The sequence below is a fragment of the Myotis lucifugus genome, unplaced genomic scaffold (assembly GCF_000147115.1).
Source record: "Myotis lucifugus unplaced genomic scaffold, Myoluc2.0 scaffold_1020, whole genome shotgun sequence".
Taxonomy (NCBI): domain Eukaryota; kingdom Metazoa; phylum Chordata; class Mammalia; order Chiroptera; family Vespertilionidae; genus Myotis; species Myotis lucifugus.
This window is the reverse complement of record NW_005872068.1, coordinates 58,751-77,722: the sequence shown is the minus strand read 5'-3', so window position 1 is coordinate 77,722 and position 18,972 is coordinate 58,751. Positions and strand designations below refer to the sequence as shown.

Genomic DNA, 18,972 nt, shown 5'->3' with positions numbered 1-18,972 from the left:
GGCTTGGGAGCAGCGTGTGCTCTCTGCACCGAGGTGAAGGGCTGTCTGTCTCGGGAGCCAAGAATCAGTCCCTGTGTCGGGAAGCAGGTTGGTCAAGAAGACTGACTGTAATTACTCCATCAACTATAGTCATTAACTGCTTAAGTCTCTGGCACCTAACGGCTACATCATGTTTTAGTTTTGGAAAAGGCATCAGTAAGGACTCTAGTTCTCCCCATTTTACAGATGAAGAAGCTGAAAAAAAAAAAAGAAGCTGAGGTTTAGAGCCGGGACACCTGTTTCTTTAAAGCCACACACAGGGAAGTGGCTTCACAGAGAACTCTGACTCATAATAGGAATTTGTTTTTATTTTTTAAGGAAGGAATACTGTGCAGTGAATACTGTACACTTTGCTGCAGTCAGCTGTATTTATGCAAAGCCCAGAAGTGAATGATCCTCTTATCGGAGAAGAATTACTTACCAGGGCCCACAGAATAGTTAATGAGTTGCTGGGAGATTTGTCATTCCTTCCTCCATTTACCATTCGTCTGAGCCCCACCCTTCTCTGAACTTTTATAGCTTTTGTCCTTGGTCATGGCGCTTATCACAGTCTTCCTTTTATTACAGTTGTTTTATGTTCCGTAGTTATTCTAAGCCCTGTGAGGTCAAGGTCCACATGCTGTACTCATTTCTTTCTTCCAGCCCTGACCATCCTGGGGTGGGAAGCACATCTGACAGTAGACATGGCTGCAGGTCACATTTTCTTGGTGAAAATGAGCCAGAGCCTTGATCCTGACACACGATCTTGTGTCTGGCGGGTCCATTGGGCTCCCTGTGTAACGTAGCTTACACAGGGTCCGCTCGAGCCATTCGGCAAAAAGAAAGAGAATAAAAGTTCCAAATACAGAATGATTCTGCCCACAATTCTGCTCACTCAGCGTGGGCCTGGAGTGAGTCAGGTTTGAATTGGCTCTTCTTTGCCTCTGCCCTCGCGTGCCTGTCACGTGCCTGTCATAAGCATGACACGGTGCCTGGAGTGATTTTAGTGCTTGAGGATGCAATTCAGACTTTCAATCTGTGTGGTCCCTGAATAGACCACTTTGTCTAGTGCTCAACTGGAAAGGCAAAGTAATCCTTGTCATTGGTGGAGGGAAAATGGCCGGGTTGGACTGCAGAGGTGATGTAAGGGATTCTTTTTTTTCATGTAAGGGATTCTTGGCTGTGTCTACTTTCCTCTTACTTGGTGGCTTTAGGGCTTGATCTTATGTAAGATGAGGTTCCACTAGATTCACTTGTTCATTGAAAGAATGAGTGATCACATGACCGAAAGAGAAGAAAGAACATCAGGAGCTAGGGATGGAGTCTTAGGAATTTCATGACGAGAAGACATCTGGAGAAAAGGGTGGAATTGCCCAGGCTGAAGACCAAGGCAGGTCATGAAAGTGGTGCAGGAGACACTGATAGCCAGCAAGAGAGAAATAAATGGAACTTTACAAAGCAGTTGCTTTCTTTGCTTTAGCGGAGCTGGCTGGGACCAGACAGCCCTGCGTGCGCGAGTTCCCAAGGGCATCTCAGCATAGAGTAAATTCATTGATCACCGTTAGCAATGAGGGGCAAAGGAAAGGCTAGGTTAGGGTCAGAATATTCTGATGTTGAAGTCATGGGAGTGCGTAGTTCACTTTTGAAGGTTTTCCTTCAAATCGTTTAATGGTGACTGGACGTTTGATTGGACACATCGTGTCCTCTCCTGGGGGTGCCCGGCGCTGCTCCTCTGATGGACCTGCAAAGACACTCAGCCCACAGTAGTTGACTGTAATGACCATGTGTTCATTTGTGGACCCGTGAGATAAAGGGTGAGCCATGGGGACAGGCAGTCCGTAACGTGACTTATAACACTGATAAAACGTTGGACTTTGGAACGAAAGTGGGGGTAAGAGAGAAGGCTGATGTGCCAGGTTTCTGGAGGGTGTTTTTACGCCCTCTTCCTCTTTCATTTTTTTTTCGAGACTGGATCACTTGGGAACTAGAGATTGACTTTGGACCAAGGTGACTCAAATAATTTCCTCTTCCCCGTCACTGCTCCGTCCTCTTAAAGTGTCCCCTGTCCTCTTCCTTGGCTTATTTGCAAACCACTGCACCCTCTGCAGGGACTACAGGTGTTACGTACCCCAGCTGACCAGGACTTCCCCCTCCTTACGCTCGGGAGCCCTTTCCTAGGAATTAAGTCACTAAGGGGTAGAGAAACCTTATCACCTTAGCTTTTTATAATGGTAGACTAGATCCTTATTTATTTATTTATTTATTTATTTATTTGATATCCTCACCCGAGGATATTTTTCCATTGATTTTCAGAGAGAGGGAAAGACAGACAGAAATACCGATGTGAGAGAAACACATCGATTGGTTGCCTCCTGCACTCGCCCCGACCAGGGCCTCAGCCGGGGAGGAGCCTGCAACCAAGGTACATGCCCTTGACCGGAATCGAACCCGGGACCCTATGGTCCACAGGCTGACGCTCTATCCACTGAGCCACACCGACTAGGGCTGGACTAGATATGTTATTAGTGATTACCACTTCTTTTTTAAAACTTGAGTCTTGCAGTATCGGCATCCTCACATTGCAGTACAAGCATTGTGCTTATGCTCTTAAATGATTTGTTTTATTGTCTTCGGTGCAGTAACAACAGTTTTAAGAAAGATCGGAGAGTCCGCATCAGCGATGTGAACCTTGTTTGTGGTACAACGGGCTATTGTCCCCCAATGAAAAGCACCCCAGGAGGGGTTGATCTAGTCTAGAGGCTTCTGTGGGGGTGAGCGAGCTTGGGTTGTGGTGTGTGTTAATGTGCCCCTGGTGTCTCGCAAGATCTTACCTGCCCTCTGCCCATGGCGTTCCACTAGATGGGTTCCTGCCATCCACGTATAGGACCGCATTTTACTGTAGAAACTGTGCTATTCACGGCACTTACCTGTAGCTGCAGGGTGCCCTGTGGTACCACGTTCTAGGTAGCATTGTGGACGTGAGTCAGCTTTTGTGAGCATGAGGACCCTACTTCTTATATCTATAGAAAAATACATTGTAAGCTTAATACTGAAGTTTATTAAAGAAATAAACTTTTAGGACATGGCCAGCTTAAGGTTTGGAACTCTCTTTTCACTAGCAGAAAAGAGTCCTGCCGGGCCTTGCTTAGCACAGAGCCTCTGATTCGAGCTCCTCAGAACAGGAGAGTCACACCTTGCACAGTCCCAGAGCTGGGCCTGGGCACTGTGGCCTCCTCGGCACTCACTGGATTTCCCCTCTTTCCTCTGTTAATACAGTGGAGCCCTGGGCCCAAACTCCTAGGTCTCCATTTTTAAAAAATATATATTTTTATTGATTTCAGAGAGGAAGGGAGAGGGGGAGAGAGAGAGAGAGAGAAACATCAACGATGAGAGAGAATCATGGATCAGCTGCCTCCTGCACACCCCTACTGGGGATTGAGCCCGCAACCTTTGACCAACATTGAACCCGGGATCCTTCAGTCCTCAGGCCAAATCTATCCACTGAGCCAAACCGGCTAGGCTAGGTCTCCATCTTGGTCAGGACATTCAGAGTGCCTCCAGGGGAAGAGGCGGGGAGGGCTCAAGCAGTTCCCTTCTATCAACAGAACAGAGGAGTGGAGCCAAACTGGATGCCCAGGGCATCCGACTAGACGCAAGTACCTCCAGCGGGGAGAGAGGGTGAGGACGAAGGGACAGCTTCCTGGAAAAGAAACGTGAAGGAGGACAGATGTCCGGGCGTGTGGGGAGGAGGGAATAGAGGCTTGGTAGTGCGTTACGGTGCCTTCAGAGGGGTAGACATTTTGACTGGTAATCACCCTTGCTTTTTTACTGCTCTGAGGGGTTTTAAGAGACAATTTTTAATGGGACAGAATTATAAACTGCAACTCTCAGTCTCTAATGTGTGGCCATACATTTATGTATTTTGGTCTTGTAAAAAAACATGTTTCCATCCAGCATTTTACCTGTTGAGATTTCAGCTTCATCACCAAGAGTATTTTCTCTGGCCCTGGCCGGTTTGGCTCAGTGGGTAGAGCGTCGGCCTGCAGACCAAAGGATCCCGGGTTCGGTTCTGGTCAAGGGCACGCACCTCAGTTGCAGACTCCTCCCCGGCACGGGCCCTGGTTGGGGTGCATGCAGGAGGCAGCCAATCGATGTGTTTCTCTCACATCGATATTTCTCTGCCTTTCTCTCTCTCTTCCACTCTCTAAAAAATCAATGGAAAAATATCCTCCAGTGAGGATTTAAAAAAAAAAAAAAGTATTTTCTCTGTTGCCTTCCCCGTCCATCAAGATAACCTGTGGTTTATAGGGGTTATCGTAATCTTTATGTTCAGATGAAACTCTTCCTGGTTGTGATTATTCCTGGATCGAATTGCTGGTGCATTTGCCAAGAACTAAGGAATCAGTGGCACTCTTGTTCTCTGAACAAACACTTTGGAATGAATTTTGCTGGTGTCATTGTTTTAGGTGGTTGCTGAAATAGCAGAATGTTGTGAATTGTTATTAATTGGCAGTTCATATGTGTTCAGTGCCCGCTGTGTGTGGCTGGGTTAGGGCTCTTGAGGACCTTGACCTCTCTGGTTTCTTCTACTTCTGTGGTTTTGTTGTTGTTTTTCAGTCCTCACCCGAGGATATTGTTCCATTGATTTTTAGGGAGAGTGGAAGAGAGAGGGAAAGGCAGACAGAAACATCGATGTGAGAGAGACACATTGATTGGTTGCCTCCTGCACACGCCCTGATCAGGGCCGGGGCCAGGGAGGAGCCTACAACCAAGGTATGTGCCCTTGACCAGAATCGAACCTGGAACCCTTTGGTCCACAGGCCAACACTATCCACTGAGCCACACGGGCTAGGGCTACTTATGGGGTTTTTATTGCCACCTTCACGACTCAGATTTCAGATTTCCCTTTCCCCTGCCTCCCTTTTGTCATGTTGGCCCTTTAACTCTCGGGGCCCTCTGAGGTGTTTACCCACGTTTCTCTTGACCTCAAGATCACTCCTTCAGTCCACGGCTGTCACTGGACAGAACCAGGCTTTGTGATTTGACTGGCTGACTGCCTTCTCCCCACACCTGTGCTTGGCAACCTCTGACTTTCGCAAGTTCCCTTGATCTCCACTCAGAGAAAGATGCCATGTTCAGTGGAAGAGGTCTCCCTGACTTGTCAGGGGGACACAGGCCGCTGGGCAGCTGTTCCCTTGTGGCCTGACCTTGCTTATTTACACCACGAGAGACTGTGTCCACCCAAGGTCAGTGTGACTGACGTGTTCAGACCTGCTGATGCCACTTACACTGGTATTGTAACCATGTCATTCACTTAGTAATAGCCAGGTAAGCCATGCGTGAGAAACGAGAATTTGTCCCATGAAAACAAAGGTGAGCGCTCTGGCAAGGCCAGGTCCCTGGAAAAGGAAATGACGTGGAATTAGGTTTGGACAAGGAACCTTGAAGATGAGGGATGGGCCTGAGCTGGTTTGGCTCAGTGGACAGAGCGTCAGCCTGCGGACTAAAGGGTCCCGGGTTCAGTTCCAGTCAAGGGCACATGCCAGGGTTGCGGGCTCGATCCCCAGTAGGGTGCGTGCAGGAGGCAGCCGATCCATGATTCTCTCTCATCATTGATGTTTTCATCTCTCTCTCCCTCTCCCTCTCTGAAATCAATAAAAATATATTTTTTTAAAAAGATGAGAGGTGGGGGCCTAAAAAACATACAAGGGTTCTGTACTGAATGCTTCACTGGATTCTTTCTCCCTCTTCAGGGAAACTGGAAATTGTAGGGGATGCATTACGGGTGAATGTTATGCAAGAAAAATAGCATAGAACTCGCCAGCCAAAAAAGTCCTGTCGGCCCTAAATCAAAAGTTCAGTGGCTCTGAAAATACTGTTCATAGCAAATGATTGTGGGCTTGGACGTGAGGGAAGTCACAATAAAAGTCATAACGCCTGTTTCTTTATAACGTAAGTTGTTGGTTTTAAGTGCTATCCATCGGCTCTCAGCCATTGAGGATGGGGAATCATTACTGTTATTCTATCTACTGCCCTCCTGTTCTCCCCTGTGTCTTCCTAATGTTGGTGCCTTGTCAGGGCACAGCACTGACATTCTGTCGTCACTCTCACCGCCTTTAGTCTTAGTCCTCCCAGTATGTGGACTCACTGCTCACCACCCGTCCTTCTGCCGGCAATTTCCCAGTCACCCCTCGGCTGCCAGAAGTGCGTCCTGTAGATCCTCCAGGAGGACCCGCGGGAGCAGTGGTTCCCGCTGTTCACTCCTGGTTGATGATCAACGCAGTATAATATACTCTGCTCATACTTTTTCTCCTTGGGCATTTTGTAGGTATTGTTCCTTTTTCTGCTAGAATTTTACTGTGGAAATTTTCAAGATTTGCCCCTCTTTTTTTTTTTTTTTTTTTATCCTCACCGGGGATATGTTTATTGAAAGAGAGAGAGAGAGAGATATCAGTTGCCTCTTATATGTGCCTTGACCGGGATTTGAACCCACAGCCTTTTGGTGTGTGGGATGATGCTCTAACCAACTGAGCCACCCAGCCAGGGCAGATACTGCCCCTCTAAGTGATTTGATCTCTTGCCCACAAGGTCTGGCGCTGCCTGTGGAGGGTCAGTTTTCCCTGGGACCCACGGTGTCCTTTGGCATGTAGCTCCTCTCGTATCCCAGCTACGCCCTCAGGTCTATCTTTATGGAATCTTTATGAACAAGTCGCTGTATGTTTATGGAATCTTTATGAACAAGTCACTGTGCCGGAAGCCGGTCCATCCTTGCTGCTTGACACAGTCGCTGCAGGAAAGAAACATCTGCACAGCATATGTTTCAAGGGACCTGGCATATATAGCATACTGTTCTTAATATGTTTGCTCTCCTTAGCGCCATGTGTTTTAACCAAGGTCACCTCTCTGAGAAAGGTTGTTTCCCCAGGTGGGGATTTTTCCCTGAGGTTAGGGAGGGGATACAACCCCTTAATTAAGTGCCAGGCGGGTAGTTAAGCTACATAATCTTTACTCCCTGGAATGGAGATAAGAAACGCCCTAACCTTTGTAATAGAAATTGACAGGATTAAAATCAACTCGGAAGAAGACTGGCAAGCAATGACAATAAGCATAAATACAGATGTAACAAGACAATAAACATCAGATCCTAACCAGAACTTGGCCAGAACTTCACTGGAGATCCTGGCTAGAGATCCTGGCTAGGCTGCTGATCAACTGAAGGCTGTCTCCGTGTCATTCCTTCTTCGCCGACTCCGTCCACACCTTTGGGGACCCCTGGACCTGCTGGGGTTGGACCCCAGCATCACTGTATATTTATGGAATCTTTATGAACAATTCGCTATGTATTTATGGAATCTTTATGAACAAGCCGCTATATATTTGTCCATTTTAGTTTCGGGCATGTGTTGCGTCTCCTTAGCTGTCTTCTGTAACTTGTTTTCTCTCTGTTCCTTTCAACTATTTTTTCTTTGTTTCAGTTTACTTGCTGTTTTTCATTGCTCTCCTTTTTCGCTCCTTGCTGTGTGATCAGCAGCTCTCCTCCCTGTCTTTCCTTGCGCGTCCACCTTCGTTTCTGCACCTTTTTCTGAGCTGTGCTGGTGGGCGTCTTCTTACCTCCCTGCTTAGCCCATAAGCTCTTGCTTGCATCTCTGCTTTGAGCTCTTGCTTCCGAGTTTTCTTTTTTTTTAAATTTTGCAAAATATTTTATGACAATTTTATCTGCCCCGCGGCAGTGTTTTCCCAAGGTGTGGTGTGAGTCTGCCTCTTTGCTTTCCTGTTTCTTTCCTCATTGTTTCTTGTGAGTCTTTCTATAAATCCTTTTTTATAACTCGTCTTTAAGTAGGTGAGTTTTCAGGGGCCGGCTGTTTGCAGAACGCTTGATTGGGGAGGTGTCAAGTCTGTGTTCCCGGCTCGCGGCAGTTCTCACGGTGTGGGATTCTGGGTGAGTTCCCTTACCTGTGTTCTCTCCGGCCAACAGGCAGGCACCGTGCGCTTGCCCACAGTGCACGCCTGTCGTTTCTGCAGCCGCAGAGACCGGCTCTGGGAGGCACACAGAGCTTGCACGTGTGGTTTCTCAATTCGCCTCAGCTCCAGCTCCAAGGAAGCTCTGTCGTCCAAAAACAAGGAATCTGTTTGCTCCCAGAGGGTGTGCCCCCTACCTCCAGGAAGTGGATTTGTGCCGTTTCTCTGAGCTTCCCAGCCTGTGTTCTCTCTCCGTAGCATCCTTTCGTACTTTCGTGCTCTGAAGGAGAAGAGCCCTTGCATTGAGCTCCCTGCTTTTGGGGGCGTGGACTTCTTCCTAGTGTTGTTGAAAACGGAGTTTGCATTTTTATTTATTTCTCCTTTTTGCACTTTGCACTGATAACGTTTTTGAATAGCATTTAAAAGTTACGAGTTCGCCAGAGTGGATGGAGCGTCGGCCTGCGGACTGGAGGGTCCCAGGTTCGATTCCGGTCGGGGGCATGTACCTGGGTTGCGGGCACATCCCCAGTGGGAGGTGTGCAGGAGGCAGCTGATCGATGTTTCTCTCTCATCGATGTTTCTAGCTCTCTGTCTCTCTCCCTTCCTCTCTGTAAAAAAATCAATAAAATATATTTAAAAAAAAAAGTTACGAGTTCATGATGCAGTGTTCATATCAGAAGTCTTAACTGCTGTTGTCTATTAGCCAACGGCTGGTCCTGTATTAGGCCTTTCATACCTTCTCCATGAAGCCTCCCACCACACTGCCACCCGCCTTCTAAGCACAAGGAATACGCTGCTCAGACTTAGAAAAGGCCGGTCACTCAGTGCGCCTGCTCTGCCCGGGGCACTGTTCGGGCCTTGGGGATAAAGCGTGGAAAAATTCCTACAAGATCCTTGGCACAGCAAAGGCAAGTCTTAAGCGATTCCATGTGGACGAGGGATGAGCAGAGGGAAGGCATTTGGGATTTCGAGGAAGTGTGGTGGGAAGGGTAGACTGTGAGCTCTGTGGCCAGGCCGCCTAGATTCAACGCTCAGTTCTGCTGCGAATACACGTGACATTGGGAGGATCCATGTGTCCGTTTTCTCATCTATAAAATAAAGATTGCATTGTCTTGGGTGGATGTTGTGATATTAAATAAGTAGTATATTGCCCTGGCCGGTTTGGTTCAGTGGATAGAGCGTCGGCCTGCGGACCAAAGGGTCCCAGGTTCGATTCCGGTCAAGGGCACGGACCTTGGTTGCAGGCTTCTCCCCGGCCTGGGCCCTGGTTTGGGCTCCTGCAGGAAGCAGCCAATCCATGTGTTTCTCTCACATTGATGTTTCTCTCTGTCTTTCCCTTTCTCTTCCACTCTCTCTAAAAATCAATGGAAAAATATCCTCGGGTGAGGATTAAAAAATAATAATAATAAAAATAAAAGATACTTTAAAAAAATAAAATAAGTCGAATATACAGTGCTCAGCAGGTAGTGGATGTTCCACCGGTACTGCTTCACCGTGAAGACGGTGCGCTAAACAAACGGATTAATGCTAGGAAGATAGGTGTGGAGACCTGTTATTTTCTATTGTGGTGAAATTTACCCAACGTGAAGTTTACCGTCTTTGTTTTCAAGTGCAGTTCAGCAGTATTAGGTGCATTCGCTGTCTTGTGCATCCATCTCAGAACTCTTTTCATCCTGCAGAACTGAAACTCCGCCCATCAAACAGCAACCCCCCATGCCCGCCTTCCCCCAGCCCTGGCAACCCTAAGGGCTACTCATCCTTCTGGACTTGCCCGCCTGGTCCCCCAATATTTCCTTTCCTTTTTGGAAAGGGTTTTGTTTTGCTTTGTTTTGTATACTACTTCTGCCTCCATGATTTTGACCACTAGGTGCCTCATAGAAATGGAATCATACTGTTTGTCCTTTGGTGTCTGGCTTATTTCACTCAGCTTCGTGTCTTTAAGGTTCATCCATGTTGTAGCAGGTGTGAGAATTTTCTTCCTTTTTAAGGCTGAATTATAGTCCATTGTATGACTATGCCACATCTTGTTTATCCACTCATCTATGGATGGATGTCAATGAATGATGATAATGTAAGGAACGCCGTCATTATCTATTTAGGTTCCACTGTGTGTGGGCACCAGGTTATCCTGTTCAGTCTTTGCCACCATCCCGGAAGCACTGAAAGGATAACGTGGCCCTGACCGGTTTGGCTCAGTGGATAGAGTGTCGGCCGTGGACTGAAGGGTCCCGGGTTCGATTCCGATCAAGGGCATGTATCTTGGTTGCGGGCTCTATCGATGTTGCGGCTGATCAATGTTTCTCTCTCATTGATGTTTCTAACTCTCTATCCCTCTCCCACCCTCTCTGTAGAAATCAATAAAATATATTTTAAAAAAGAAAAAAGGCTAGCGTGCCCAGGTTTACAAGCTAACAACAGAGCAGAATTTATCCAGGGTCTGCCCGGCCTCAGAGCCCCTGCTCTCAGCACCGCCTCCCTGCCTTGAGTGTGGCCAGGCACCTCTACCCCTGCTCCTGGGAGATTCATGTGTGACGTGTGTGCACGAGGGAAGCCCCTGTGGCCTCCCTTGAGAGGTGGATGACCCAGGGGCTTCCTGTCTGTTCGGGGGCTGGTGTCCGTCCCACGGCCCTGCCGCTGCAGGAGCGCCCGCAAGGCTCCCACGCTAACTGCCCACCGTGCTCTGACCCTTCTCATGTCTGCTCCCCCTCTAGGTGCACTACATCCTGCAGGAGGTGGTGATGGGAGGGATGGTGTTGGAAACAAACATGAATGAAATCGTGGCTCAGATCGAAGCTCAGAACAGGCTGGAGAAATCGGAGGTGAGCGCACAGCTGTCCTGGCCCGTGTGTGCCTGCGGAATGTTTTACACTCCTTTCTTCCTTGGTCCATGAAAGCTCATTGATCTGAAGGCCAGGTAAGAAGGAGGCAAAAAGTGTGCATGGAAAAGCCAGATAGCACCGGAAGGCAAACAGCTGCAGGGGGCTGTGGCCTATGTTTGTGGCTTGTAATTCTTCCTCTCAAAGCCACACGTTCAGGGCCCAGCACCCCTTCTCCTATTGCAGTGTGGTTTCCTAGTTTGTGTGCCAGAGGAGTCTGATCTCCCAGCAGCCATTTCTCGCGGTGTTTTTCAGACCTCAGGTCGCCAATGTCCGTATTTACAGTTACAGCCTTATGACAAGCTACAGGAGCGATCGAGCTGGGTTTGAAAATAACATGCCCCAGTCCACCCCCACGTGGTGCACATGCTCCCAGGAAGTCTGTCCAGTCCCCACTGGGCCCCTCCATCACCTCCAACCGCCTGGCAGGGGCCCACCTTCACGCGCTGCGAAATCGCGGGGCAAATGACCGCTTTAATTTCCCCAGTGTCGGAGGCAGCTTCCTTGCTTTGGGTAACAGAACTTGATCTTGCGAAACCAGGAATTCTTGTTTCTGTGAGGACTGGCAGTCCTGCTGAGGAAGCTTTTCCAGACCACAGCTATTGTGGCAACCGTAGTTCTAGAAATGCAGGCTGGGACGGTTCCAGGAATAGTAAGTGACTCAGAGGCGAGCGGGCTGGGAACCAGAAGAAACGGAGACTTGCGGGGCGAGGGTGGAACCGAGGGTGAAATGGGACTCAGGATCTAGAAGGCAGACGATGAGGAGGAAATGGTTTTCAGTCTTTGTCAGTCTACTCCCCCCTCTCTGCGCAGCAGGCGACAGCCTGGAGGGTGAAGGTGACCGTAGGTGCCTTGACTGCTTGGGTCTGTGACCAGTCCTGCGGGTGTGGGTCCACCGACCTCCTGCTGGTCCTTCCTCCCATCTGGCTGCCCATGACGTTGCGAAAGCCTGTTCTTTTCCATCTCACATTCTTAGTTGGCAAGCAGGTGCCCTAAGCAGTGACATTCGTTTTCCTTTTAAAAATTTCCCCGTGACTGCACTTGTTTATAAGAGTCCTCAGTCTCCTGAGGAAAGGGTTTTGCTTTGTTTTGTAACCTGAAAAGTGCCTGCTACCGAGTGTGACTTAGTTAAACCATCTCGGATTATTTCCGCAAGCATTTATCGAGCACCGACCGTGGGCCAGGCATGTGAAGTACTGGGGCTGTAAAGATACCTAAGCAACAGCCTTCAGGAGCTCAGGGTCTGGACCCCTATTACCATAGCGCCAGGTCACCTGCAGATTGTTTTGTTGGCTGGCTTCGAGGACGGGGGGAGGCAAAGCTTGCCTTGTGTGTGCTCAGGCTGGACATTTAAAAATGTATACACACACACACACACACACACACACACACACACTAGAGGCCCAGTGCATGAAATTTGTGCACTGAGGGGGGGATGTCCCTCAGCCCAACCTGCACCCTCTCCAATCTGGGACCCCTCGGGGGATGTCTGACTGCCTGCCGGTTTAGGCCCGATCCCACAGGCATTCGGACATCCCTCTCACAATCCGGGACTGCTGACTCCCAACCACTCGCCTGCCTACCTGCCTGATTGCCCCTAACCACTTCTGCCTGCTGGCCTGATCACCCCCTAACCACTCCACTGCCAGCCTGGTCGATGCCTAACTACTCCCCTGTCGGCCCGGTTGCCCCCAACTGCCCTCCCCTGCTGGCCTGATCGCCCACAACTGCCCTCCCCTGCCAGCCATCTTATGGCTGTGGGCGCCACCATCTTTGAGGGCAGGGCAGTTAATTAGCATATTCCCTCCTTATTGGCTGTGGGTGCCATCATCTTTGCAATGGTATGAGGGTCAATTAGCATATTCCTGCCAGAGTCTATTTATTGTCTTCACTAGCTGAGTATAGACAGAGACCCCCAAAAGCTAGTAACCTTTGAAGCCCTAACAAAGGTCAGGGCTGTGCACCACCCAGTTAATTTAGATAATGGTAGCTGAAGCATCATCCCCACCTTAGTTCACTTAATTCCTTAGATACTCATGTAAATCCTTGTTGATTAGATATTCTGCCTATTTCTGGAAATTGTCTGCTGATGAGCTAATCTGTGTGTCATTGAAACCTCCTTACCCTAAGGGCTACTCATCCTTCTGGACTTGCCTGCCTGGTCCCCCAATATTTCCAAATTATCTCGTGTCATTTCTCTCTCATTTGTGTGCGGCCCCTCTTTTCAGATCCCGAACCCTAATCCAAGCAGGACGTGGAAGGAAACACACACGACATATTCCCTCTTTATTAGACAGGATATATTGATTTCAGAGAGGAAGGGAGAGGGAGAGAGAGAGAAACGTCAATGATGAGAGAGAATCATTGATCGGCTGCCTCCTACATGCCCCCTATTGGGGATCGAGTCACAACCCGGGCGTGTGCCCTGACTGGGATTCAAACTGTGACTCCATGGTTCATGGGTCAACACTCAACCACTGAGCCACGCCGGCCGGGCCGGGCTGGACATTGTTGAGACCTCCGTCACTGGGTTTTGTGCACATTAAGTCCACGGCACCGAGGGTTTGTCTCATTCCCACCTCTCATTTCTCCCCAGGGCGGCTCTCGGCAGCCCCCGCCCGGGCCGTGTCTGCTGTGAAAAACATGAACCTGCCCGAGATCCCTCGGAACATCAACATCGGTGACCTCAACATCAAAGTCCCCAACCTGTCCCAGTTCGTCTAGGGGTGAAGGCTCAGCTGAACTGGAGGCCTTGAGACCAGCAGAGCCAAGCCAGTCCCACGACAGAACCCACCTGCGCCCGGGAGACAAGCCTCGGACCTGACGCGCTGCCGGGGAGCGGGAGGGGAGCCCTGTGTCACTGTGGAGTGCTCCGTTCTCACGTGCGCAGCCTGGCCGGTCTCTGACGCATGTGCCACTGCAGATGTGAGGTCCTGGCTCCCCTAGTGGGGGGATCAGTGTCACTCACCCCCTCTCCCTCCCACATGCAGCCGTTCCCAGGGTTTGGGGTTGTATTGAGAGGCCCACCCGCTTCCCAGGACCCCCACTAGGACCTTGTCCGACTGGAGTCTTCTTCCTTAGCAGCACGAGGCGTCTGGTCCAGTCGCATGTACTTTTGCCAGTGCGGTGCCACTGCTGGCACAGGGCTGCCCGTCAGCTCTGGGATGTGGTGAGTGGCAGGCAAGGGCCTGCTGGCTCTGCTAGGTTGTCAGCCCAGAGTCCTTTCGTGCGGCCACGCTTTCTGGTTACCCTCCTGCAGAGTGCATCGCCCTGCCATCATCCCGGCTCTGCCCGCACAGACCAGACCATGAGCCTGGTGCGTGCCCACCACATTCCTGCTAACTGGGGGAGCACCCCCACACGGCATCTCTCCAGCCCAGCCAGAGGCGTCCCCTGTCAAAGGGGAGAGGTTTTGTGTCTGTAGAAGCTAAAGGCAGCATATGGAGCATCTCAGAGTTACTACTCTTTCTGGGTTTAAAATACATTGTCCTCACGAGGAGCAGACGGGTCCATCGCTGTGTTATGAATGATGAGTCTTCTTTCTCCGGATGGGAAGCCCACGGCCATCCGAACCAGCTGCTGGAGCATGAGAGCCTGGGCCGGGGCCTGGGTGGGGGCACGGGAAGCGGCTGGCTGAGAGTGGTGGCGGCAGCGTCTTCCGCCCCGTGTGCGAGGGTCCTCCCTGAGCTCTGTGTATGGGCACACCTTGTTCCCGCAGGTGACGTTCTCGCAGAGCTGGCTTTGGGAACCTGTACACAGGGACCTGTGCTCAGAGCCCTTCCCACGGTTAATTTAGAGCTAAAACAGCTCCTCGGAGTGGTGCCATTGCTCCTGCAGGGCCTCAGGTCTCAGGAACGGTGTAGAGCTGCCTTGAGATTAGGGAGCTCACTGCACCATTATGGCGCCCACTGGCCGGGGGACTCAGACTGGTTCCTCGGGCCTCCTGATGCTGTCACAGAGCCCTGTGTCCAGACTACATCTCTTCCCTCTTTAGCTTTTTCTAATTTTTTAAAATTGATTTTTGAGAGAAAGAGAGAGTGTGCAGAAGCAGGAGAGAGAAGAGAAAGAGATAAAGGGGAACATCGATTTGCTGTCCTGCCACCCATTTGTGCATTCATTGGTTGATTCCTGTATGTGCCCTGACTGGGGATCAAACCCGCAACCCTAGCGTGTTAGGATGATGCTGTAACCAACTGAGCTCCCCGGCCAGGGCCTCTTCCCTCTTTGGATGGTGCTTCCCGTGGCCCATTGGTCCTCTGTCTTTCAGATCCTCTCTGGTAACCTCAGAGGTGAGCTGTGTTAGTCAGAAGCCCTCTTACGTCAGAACAGGGGCATGTAGGCGGCGATATCTGGTTTTGAAGGGTTTAATATTTTTACAGACATCTTAGCACATTCACATCCCTTTCTCTCCCGTTCGTTCGTTCGTTCGCTGAGTGTGAAATAGGAACAGAGGGAGGACACCGGTGTTTATTTTGCACCTGCTGGGACGTGGCTGAGCAGGATCCTTCCATGGTCCTTACGGCAGACATCTCCGCTTTCCGGGTGAAGACAGTGGGACTGAGAGGCCAGGTAACAGCTCTAGGTCACACAGGGCTACGAATCGAGCCTGCCGAAGTCCTTTTCTTTTCTGCTGCTCACGATGGCTTCTCCCAAGTGTATCTTTTTTCTTATAGATAAGGGAACAGTCTCACAGAGGTTAAGTAGCTTCTCACAAACATTAAAAACGGGCCTGGTTTTCTGAAGTGGCCGTGGGCTGCGTCGTGGAGTGGGAGCTGGAGGGCCCGCTGTGCCGCGTTGAAGTGATGAGGAAACGGAAGCCGGGGGTTCGGTGTGTTGAGTGTCACAGAGCGACAGCCAGGTCCTTTTTTTATTTTATTTATTTTGTTAATCCTCACCCGAGGATATTTTTCCATTGATTTTAGAGAGAGGGAAAGACAGAGAGAAACATCAATGTGAGAGAAACACATTGTTGGGTTGCCTCCTGCACGAGCCCAACTCAAGCCCGGGCCGGGGAGGAGCCTGCAACCAAAGTACATGCCCTTGACCAGAATCGAACCTGGACCCTTTGGTCCACAGGCCAACGCTCTATCCACTGAGCCAAACTGGCTATGGCCAGGTCCCTTTTCCTGATATGTTCCGGTTTAACGCGTTAACAGCAGGAAGCAGTGTCCTGGCCATCCTGGGATAGTCTTCCGAGGTTTTGCTGCTGGAAACCAGTGGCTCCCACAAGTCCTTGGCTGGTCCTGTAGATTCCACCAGTGGGCACCCCAACAGCACCCCGCACACCGCCCCTAAGATGGCGCACACTTCAGCCCAGCTTTGTGATTGGAAAACTCGATCCCGTTGGGCAAGCCACGGTCATTGCTCATTGACTACTGGAGGTTGCCTGCAAGTCCGGCGAGCTTTCTTGCCCACTGTTGCAAAGTCATCAACGTTTTATGAGTGAAGAGAACCCTCGTGGGCCTGATGTTGGCGAGGGGTAGGTACTGCTGCTGAGGGATGTCCTTTATGGAACGGGGGCCGGGTCTGAAGGTGGGAGTCCTTGGCCCTGGACGGTGTACACAGCATTTCCTAAAGTGGTGCCGAATTCTGGGTTCTAGGTTCTCAGTGCTCCTGCCACCGATCAAAGTCTAAAATCCCGTGATCAAAGTCTAAAAACCCGTCGGTCTGCAGTTTCTAAGTGCCTGTGGGCACCAGCCCAGGTGCAGACAGTGAGGGTGGATGAGGCTCTGCTTCCTACCCTGGTCTCAGTGCTCTGATTGTGGAGCCTAGAGACGGGGACCGTGTTCTATGGCATATTTAAAGGATAATACATTTCCCGCCCCCAGCCAACCCCATCAGGTGCTCCCAGCAGCCTGTCTCAGTTCAAATGGCCATCACAAAAGTGCCACCGGCTGGGAGGCTTAACAGACATTTCTCAGTGCTGCAGGCTGAGCAAGGTCAAGGTGCCGACAGATTCAGTGTCCTTGGGGAACCTGCTGCTTGTTTTCATAGCTGATGGCGGAGATAGGAAGCTCTGTCCCCCGTAAAGGCACCAGACCCATCATGGGGGCTCTACCCCCATGACCCTCACCCAAACCTCGTCACTTCCCTAAGTCCCACCTCCAAGTGCCTTCACCTTGAGGATTAGACTTGAGCATGTGGATCCAGGGGGACACATGCCTTCAGCCCATACAGCACACTGATTACCCCCACGCCCCCTGGGCTGGTCATGGCCCTGTGCTGGTCACATTGAGGATGAGGTCAGAGAATCCTGTCTTCTCAAGTTCCTGTTATTCAGGCCTCTGCCACGGAGGAGCCAGCCCTCCCCCCTCCCTCCCCCACCCCCTCTACACAGCCACCCTGGTGAGGCCCTCTCTGGCCCTGCGACTATAAGTAACACCAGGCTGCTGGCCGAATCCTGTGTTAGGGACCAGCCTTCGGCAGGGTCTTTCCTGAGTGTGGTCTCTGTCCATGGCTTTCCAAAGAGGATGCAGCAGGGACGGTGCCTGAAGGTGGCCATGAGCCACTTAAGTAATGGAGACATGGGGGGGGGGGGGGGTCGGCTCCCAGCGAACATCCTGGCCTTCAGCCTCCAATCCTCTCACTACTGTGGTCATTGCAGCCAAGTGCACCAGCGTGTGTCAGTGCTCACGGGCCGGGGGGCTGCCCTTGTGGCTCAGACCTTGGCCTCGGAGCCTGGAGGTCCTACACCTGCAGCGTTCAGGCCTCAGGTGGCAGATATGCAAACAGGCCCCCTTCAAGGGAGCAGTTCCATGAAAGTGATGAACCTTTTCCAAAAGACTGCATTCTTCCCTATTTCAGTGACCGAGTGGTTCAAAAAGGAAAAACACTCGTGTCGTTCAAAAAGTAAGATAACAAAAGCTGTTCAGCCAGATTCACCCTCGGCCTCCAAACCACTGCACACCCTCCCCATTCCTGGGAGAAGCAAATGTTTCCCATTTAAAGGATTAAGGAGTTCCTGCATTCTTATTGCAGGAGCCTCCCATGTGAAACGGCACCCCCCTTTCTGGCCTTACTCTGCCTTCCTTTTCCAAGGACTGGGCCATACTGGGTGTTTGCTCAGCACTGTGGGCAGATGTCCACCAGCCGGCCAGGAACCTGGGCGTGGGCAGGAGAGGAAGCGAGTGGCCATCCCAGAGGGATGGTCGGAGCCATGGTGGCGAGCGATGTGGCCACGGGATGAGCGGCAAGGGTTGGCCCAGCCCGTGGGGAGGGGAAGTGAGGAAGTGAGAGGAGAGTCTAGACCAGCGGTTCTCAACCTGCCTAATGCCGCCACCCTTTAAATACAGTTCCTCATGTTGTGACCCAACCATAAAATTATTTCGTTGCTACTTCATCACTGTAATGTTGCTACTGTTATGAATCGTCATGTAAATATCTGATATGCAGGATGTATTTAGGCGACCCCTGTGAAAGGGTCGTTCGACCGCCAAAGGGGTCGCGACTCACAGGTTGAGAACCGCTGGTCTAGACAGTGAAGACTTCGGGTCCTGGGAGGACTTTCAATGGGAGGGGCCTCTCCTGGGTGTGCAGCTGCCCCCACCAGGCCCCCCAAGGGAGGCAGCGAGAGGAGGGACTTGGAAGGGTTGGTTCTGGTGGCGGGGTGGCCGTGTGAGAGTGAAGGTCGCAGTCCAGCTCTGGGCACAGGGCCTTGGGACTCCTGCCTCGGGGGGTGCTTGTGGGGTTACACAGGCTGGAGGTGGCCCACCGAGGGCTCCCCCAACACTGGCTGCACCATCACTGGGGTTTTGCAGAGGGAAGGGGAGTCAGTGGCGATGCAATGCGCTGGGGAGTTTGGTACGTGGGCCTCAGGTCCTGGCGGAGGCGGAGGGGGACAGTGGCTGCGGGCCTGGCCCGGCAGTGGGGTCCCAGGCCAGTTGTAGAGGCCGCCTCTGGGTAAAGCTGTGGGGGAAGCGGGTCTCTGGAAGCTTCCCTTACGAAGAGGAGTGTGAAGACAGAAGAGCACCTCCTGATGGTGGGACCAGCGGTGTGGGAGGCAGCCTGGACCTGCCCCCGGAGCCAGCAGGGAGGCAGAGCCCGCGGCCACGCAGACCTGGCTGAGGGTGGGGGTCCTGTAGGCGCTGCCTACACACTGCTCCTAAAAAATGGGGTCTTG

General features: G+C 51.2%; 1 protein-coding gene across 1 annotated transcript in view; it reads left to right on the top strand.

The window, feature by feature from the left end:
- Positions 1-14,363, top strand: part of LOC102436445 (arpin) — a 55,993-nt gene extending 41,630 nt beyond the window's left edge. The window contains exons 9-11 of the mRNA XM_014449101.2: positions 10,687-10,796; position 11,566; positions 13,450-14,363. Of these exons, the coding sequence (XP_014304587.1) occupies positions 10,687-10,796; position 11,566; positions 13,450-13,577 (239 nt within the window). The 3' untranslated portion in view covers positions 13,578-14,363. The remainder of the gene's footprint in view (positions 1-10,686; positions 10,797-11,565; positions 11,567-13,449) is intronic.
- Positions 14,364-18,972: the final 4,609 nt, after the last annotated feature.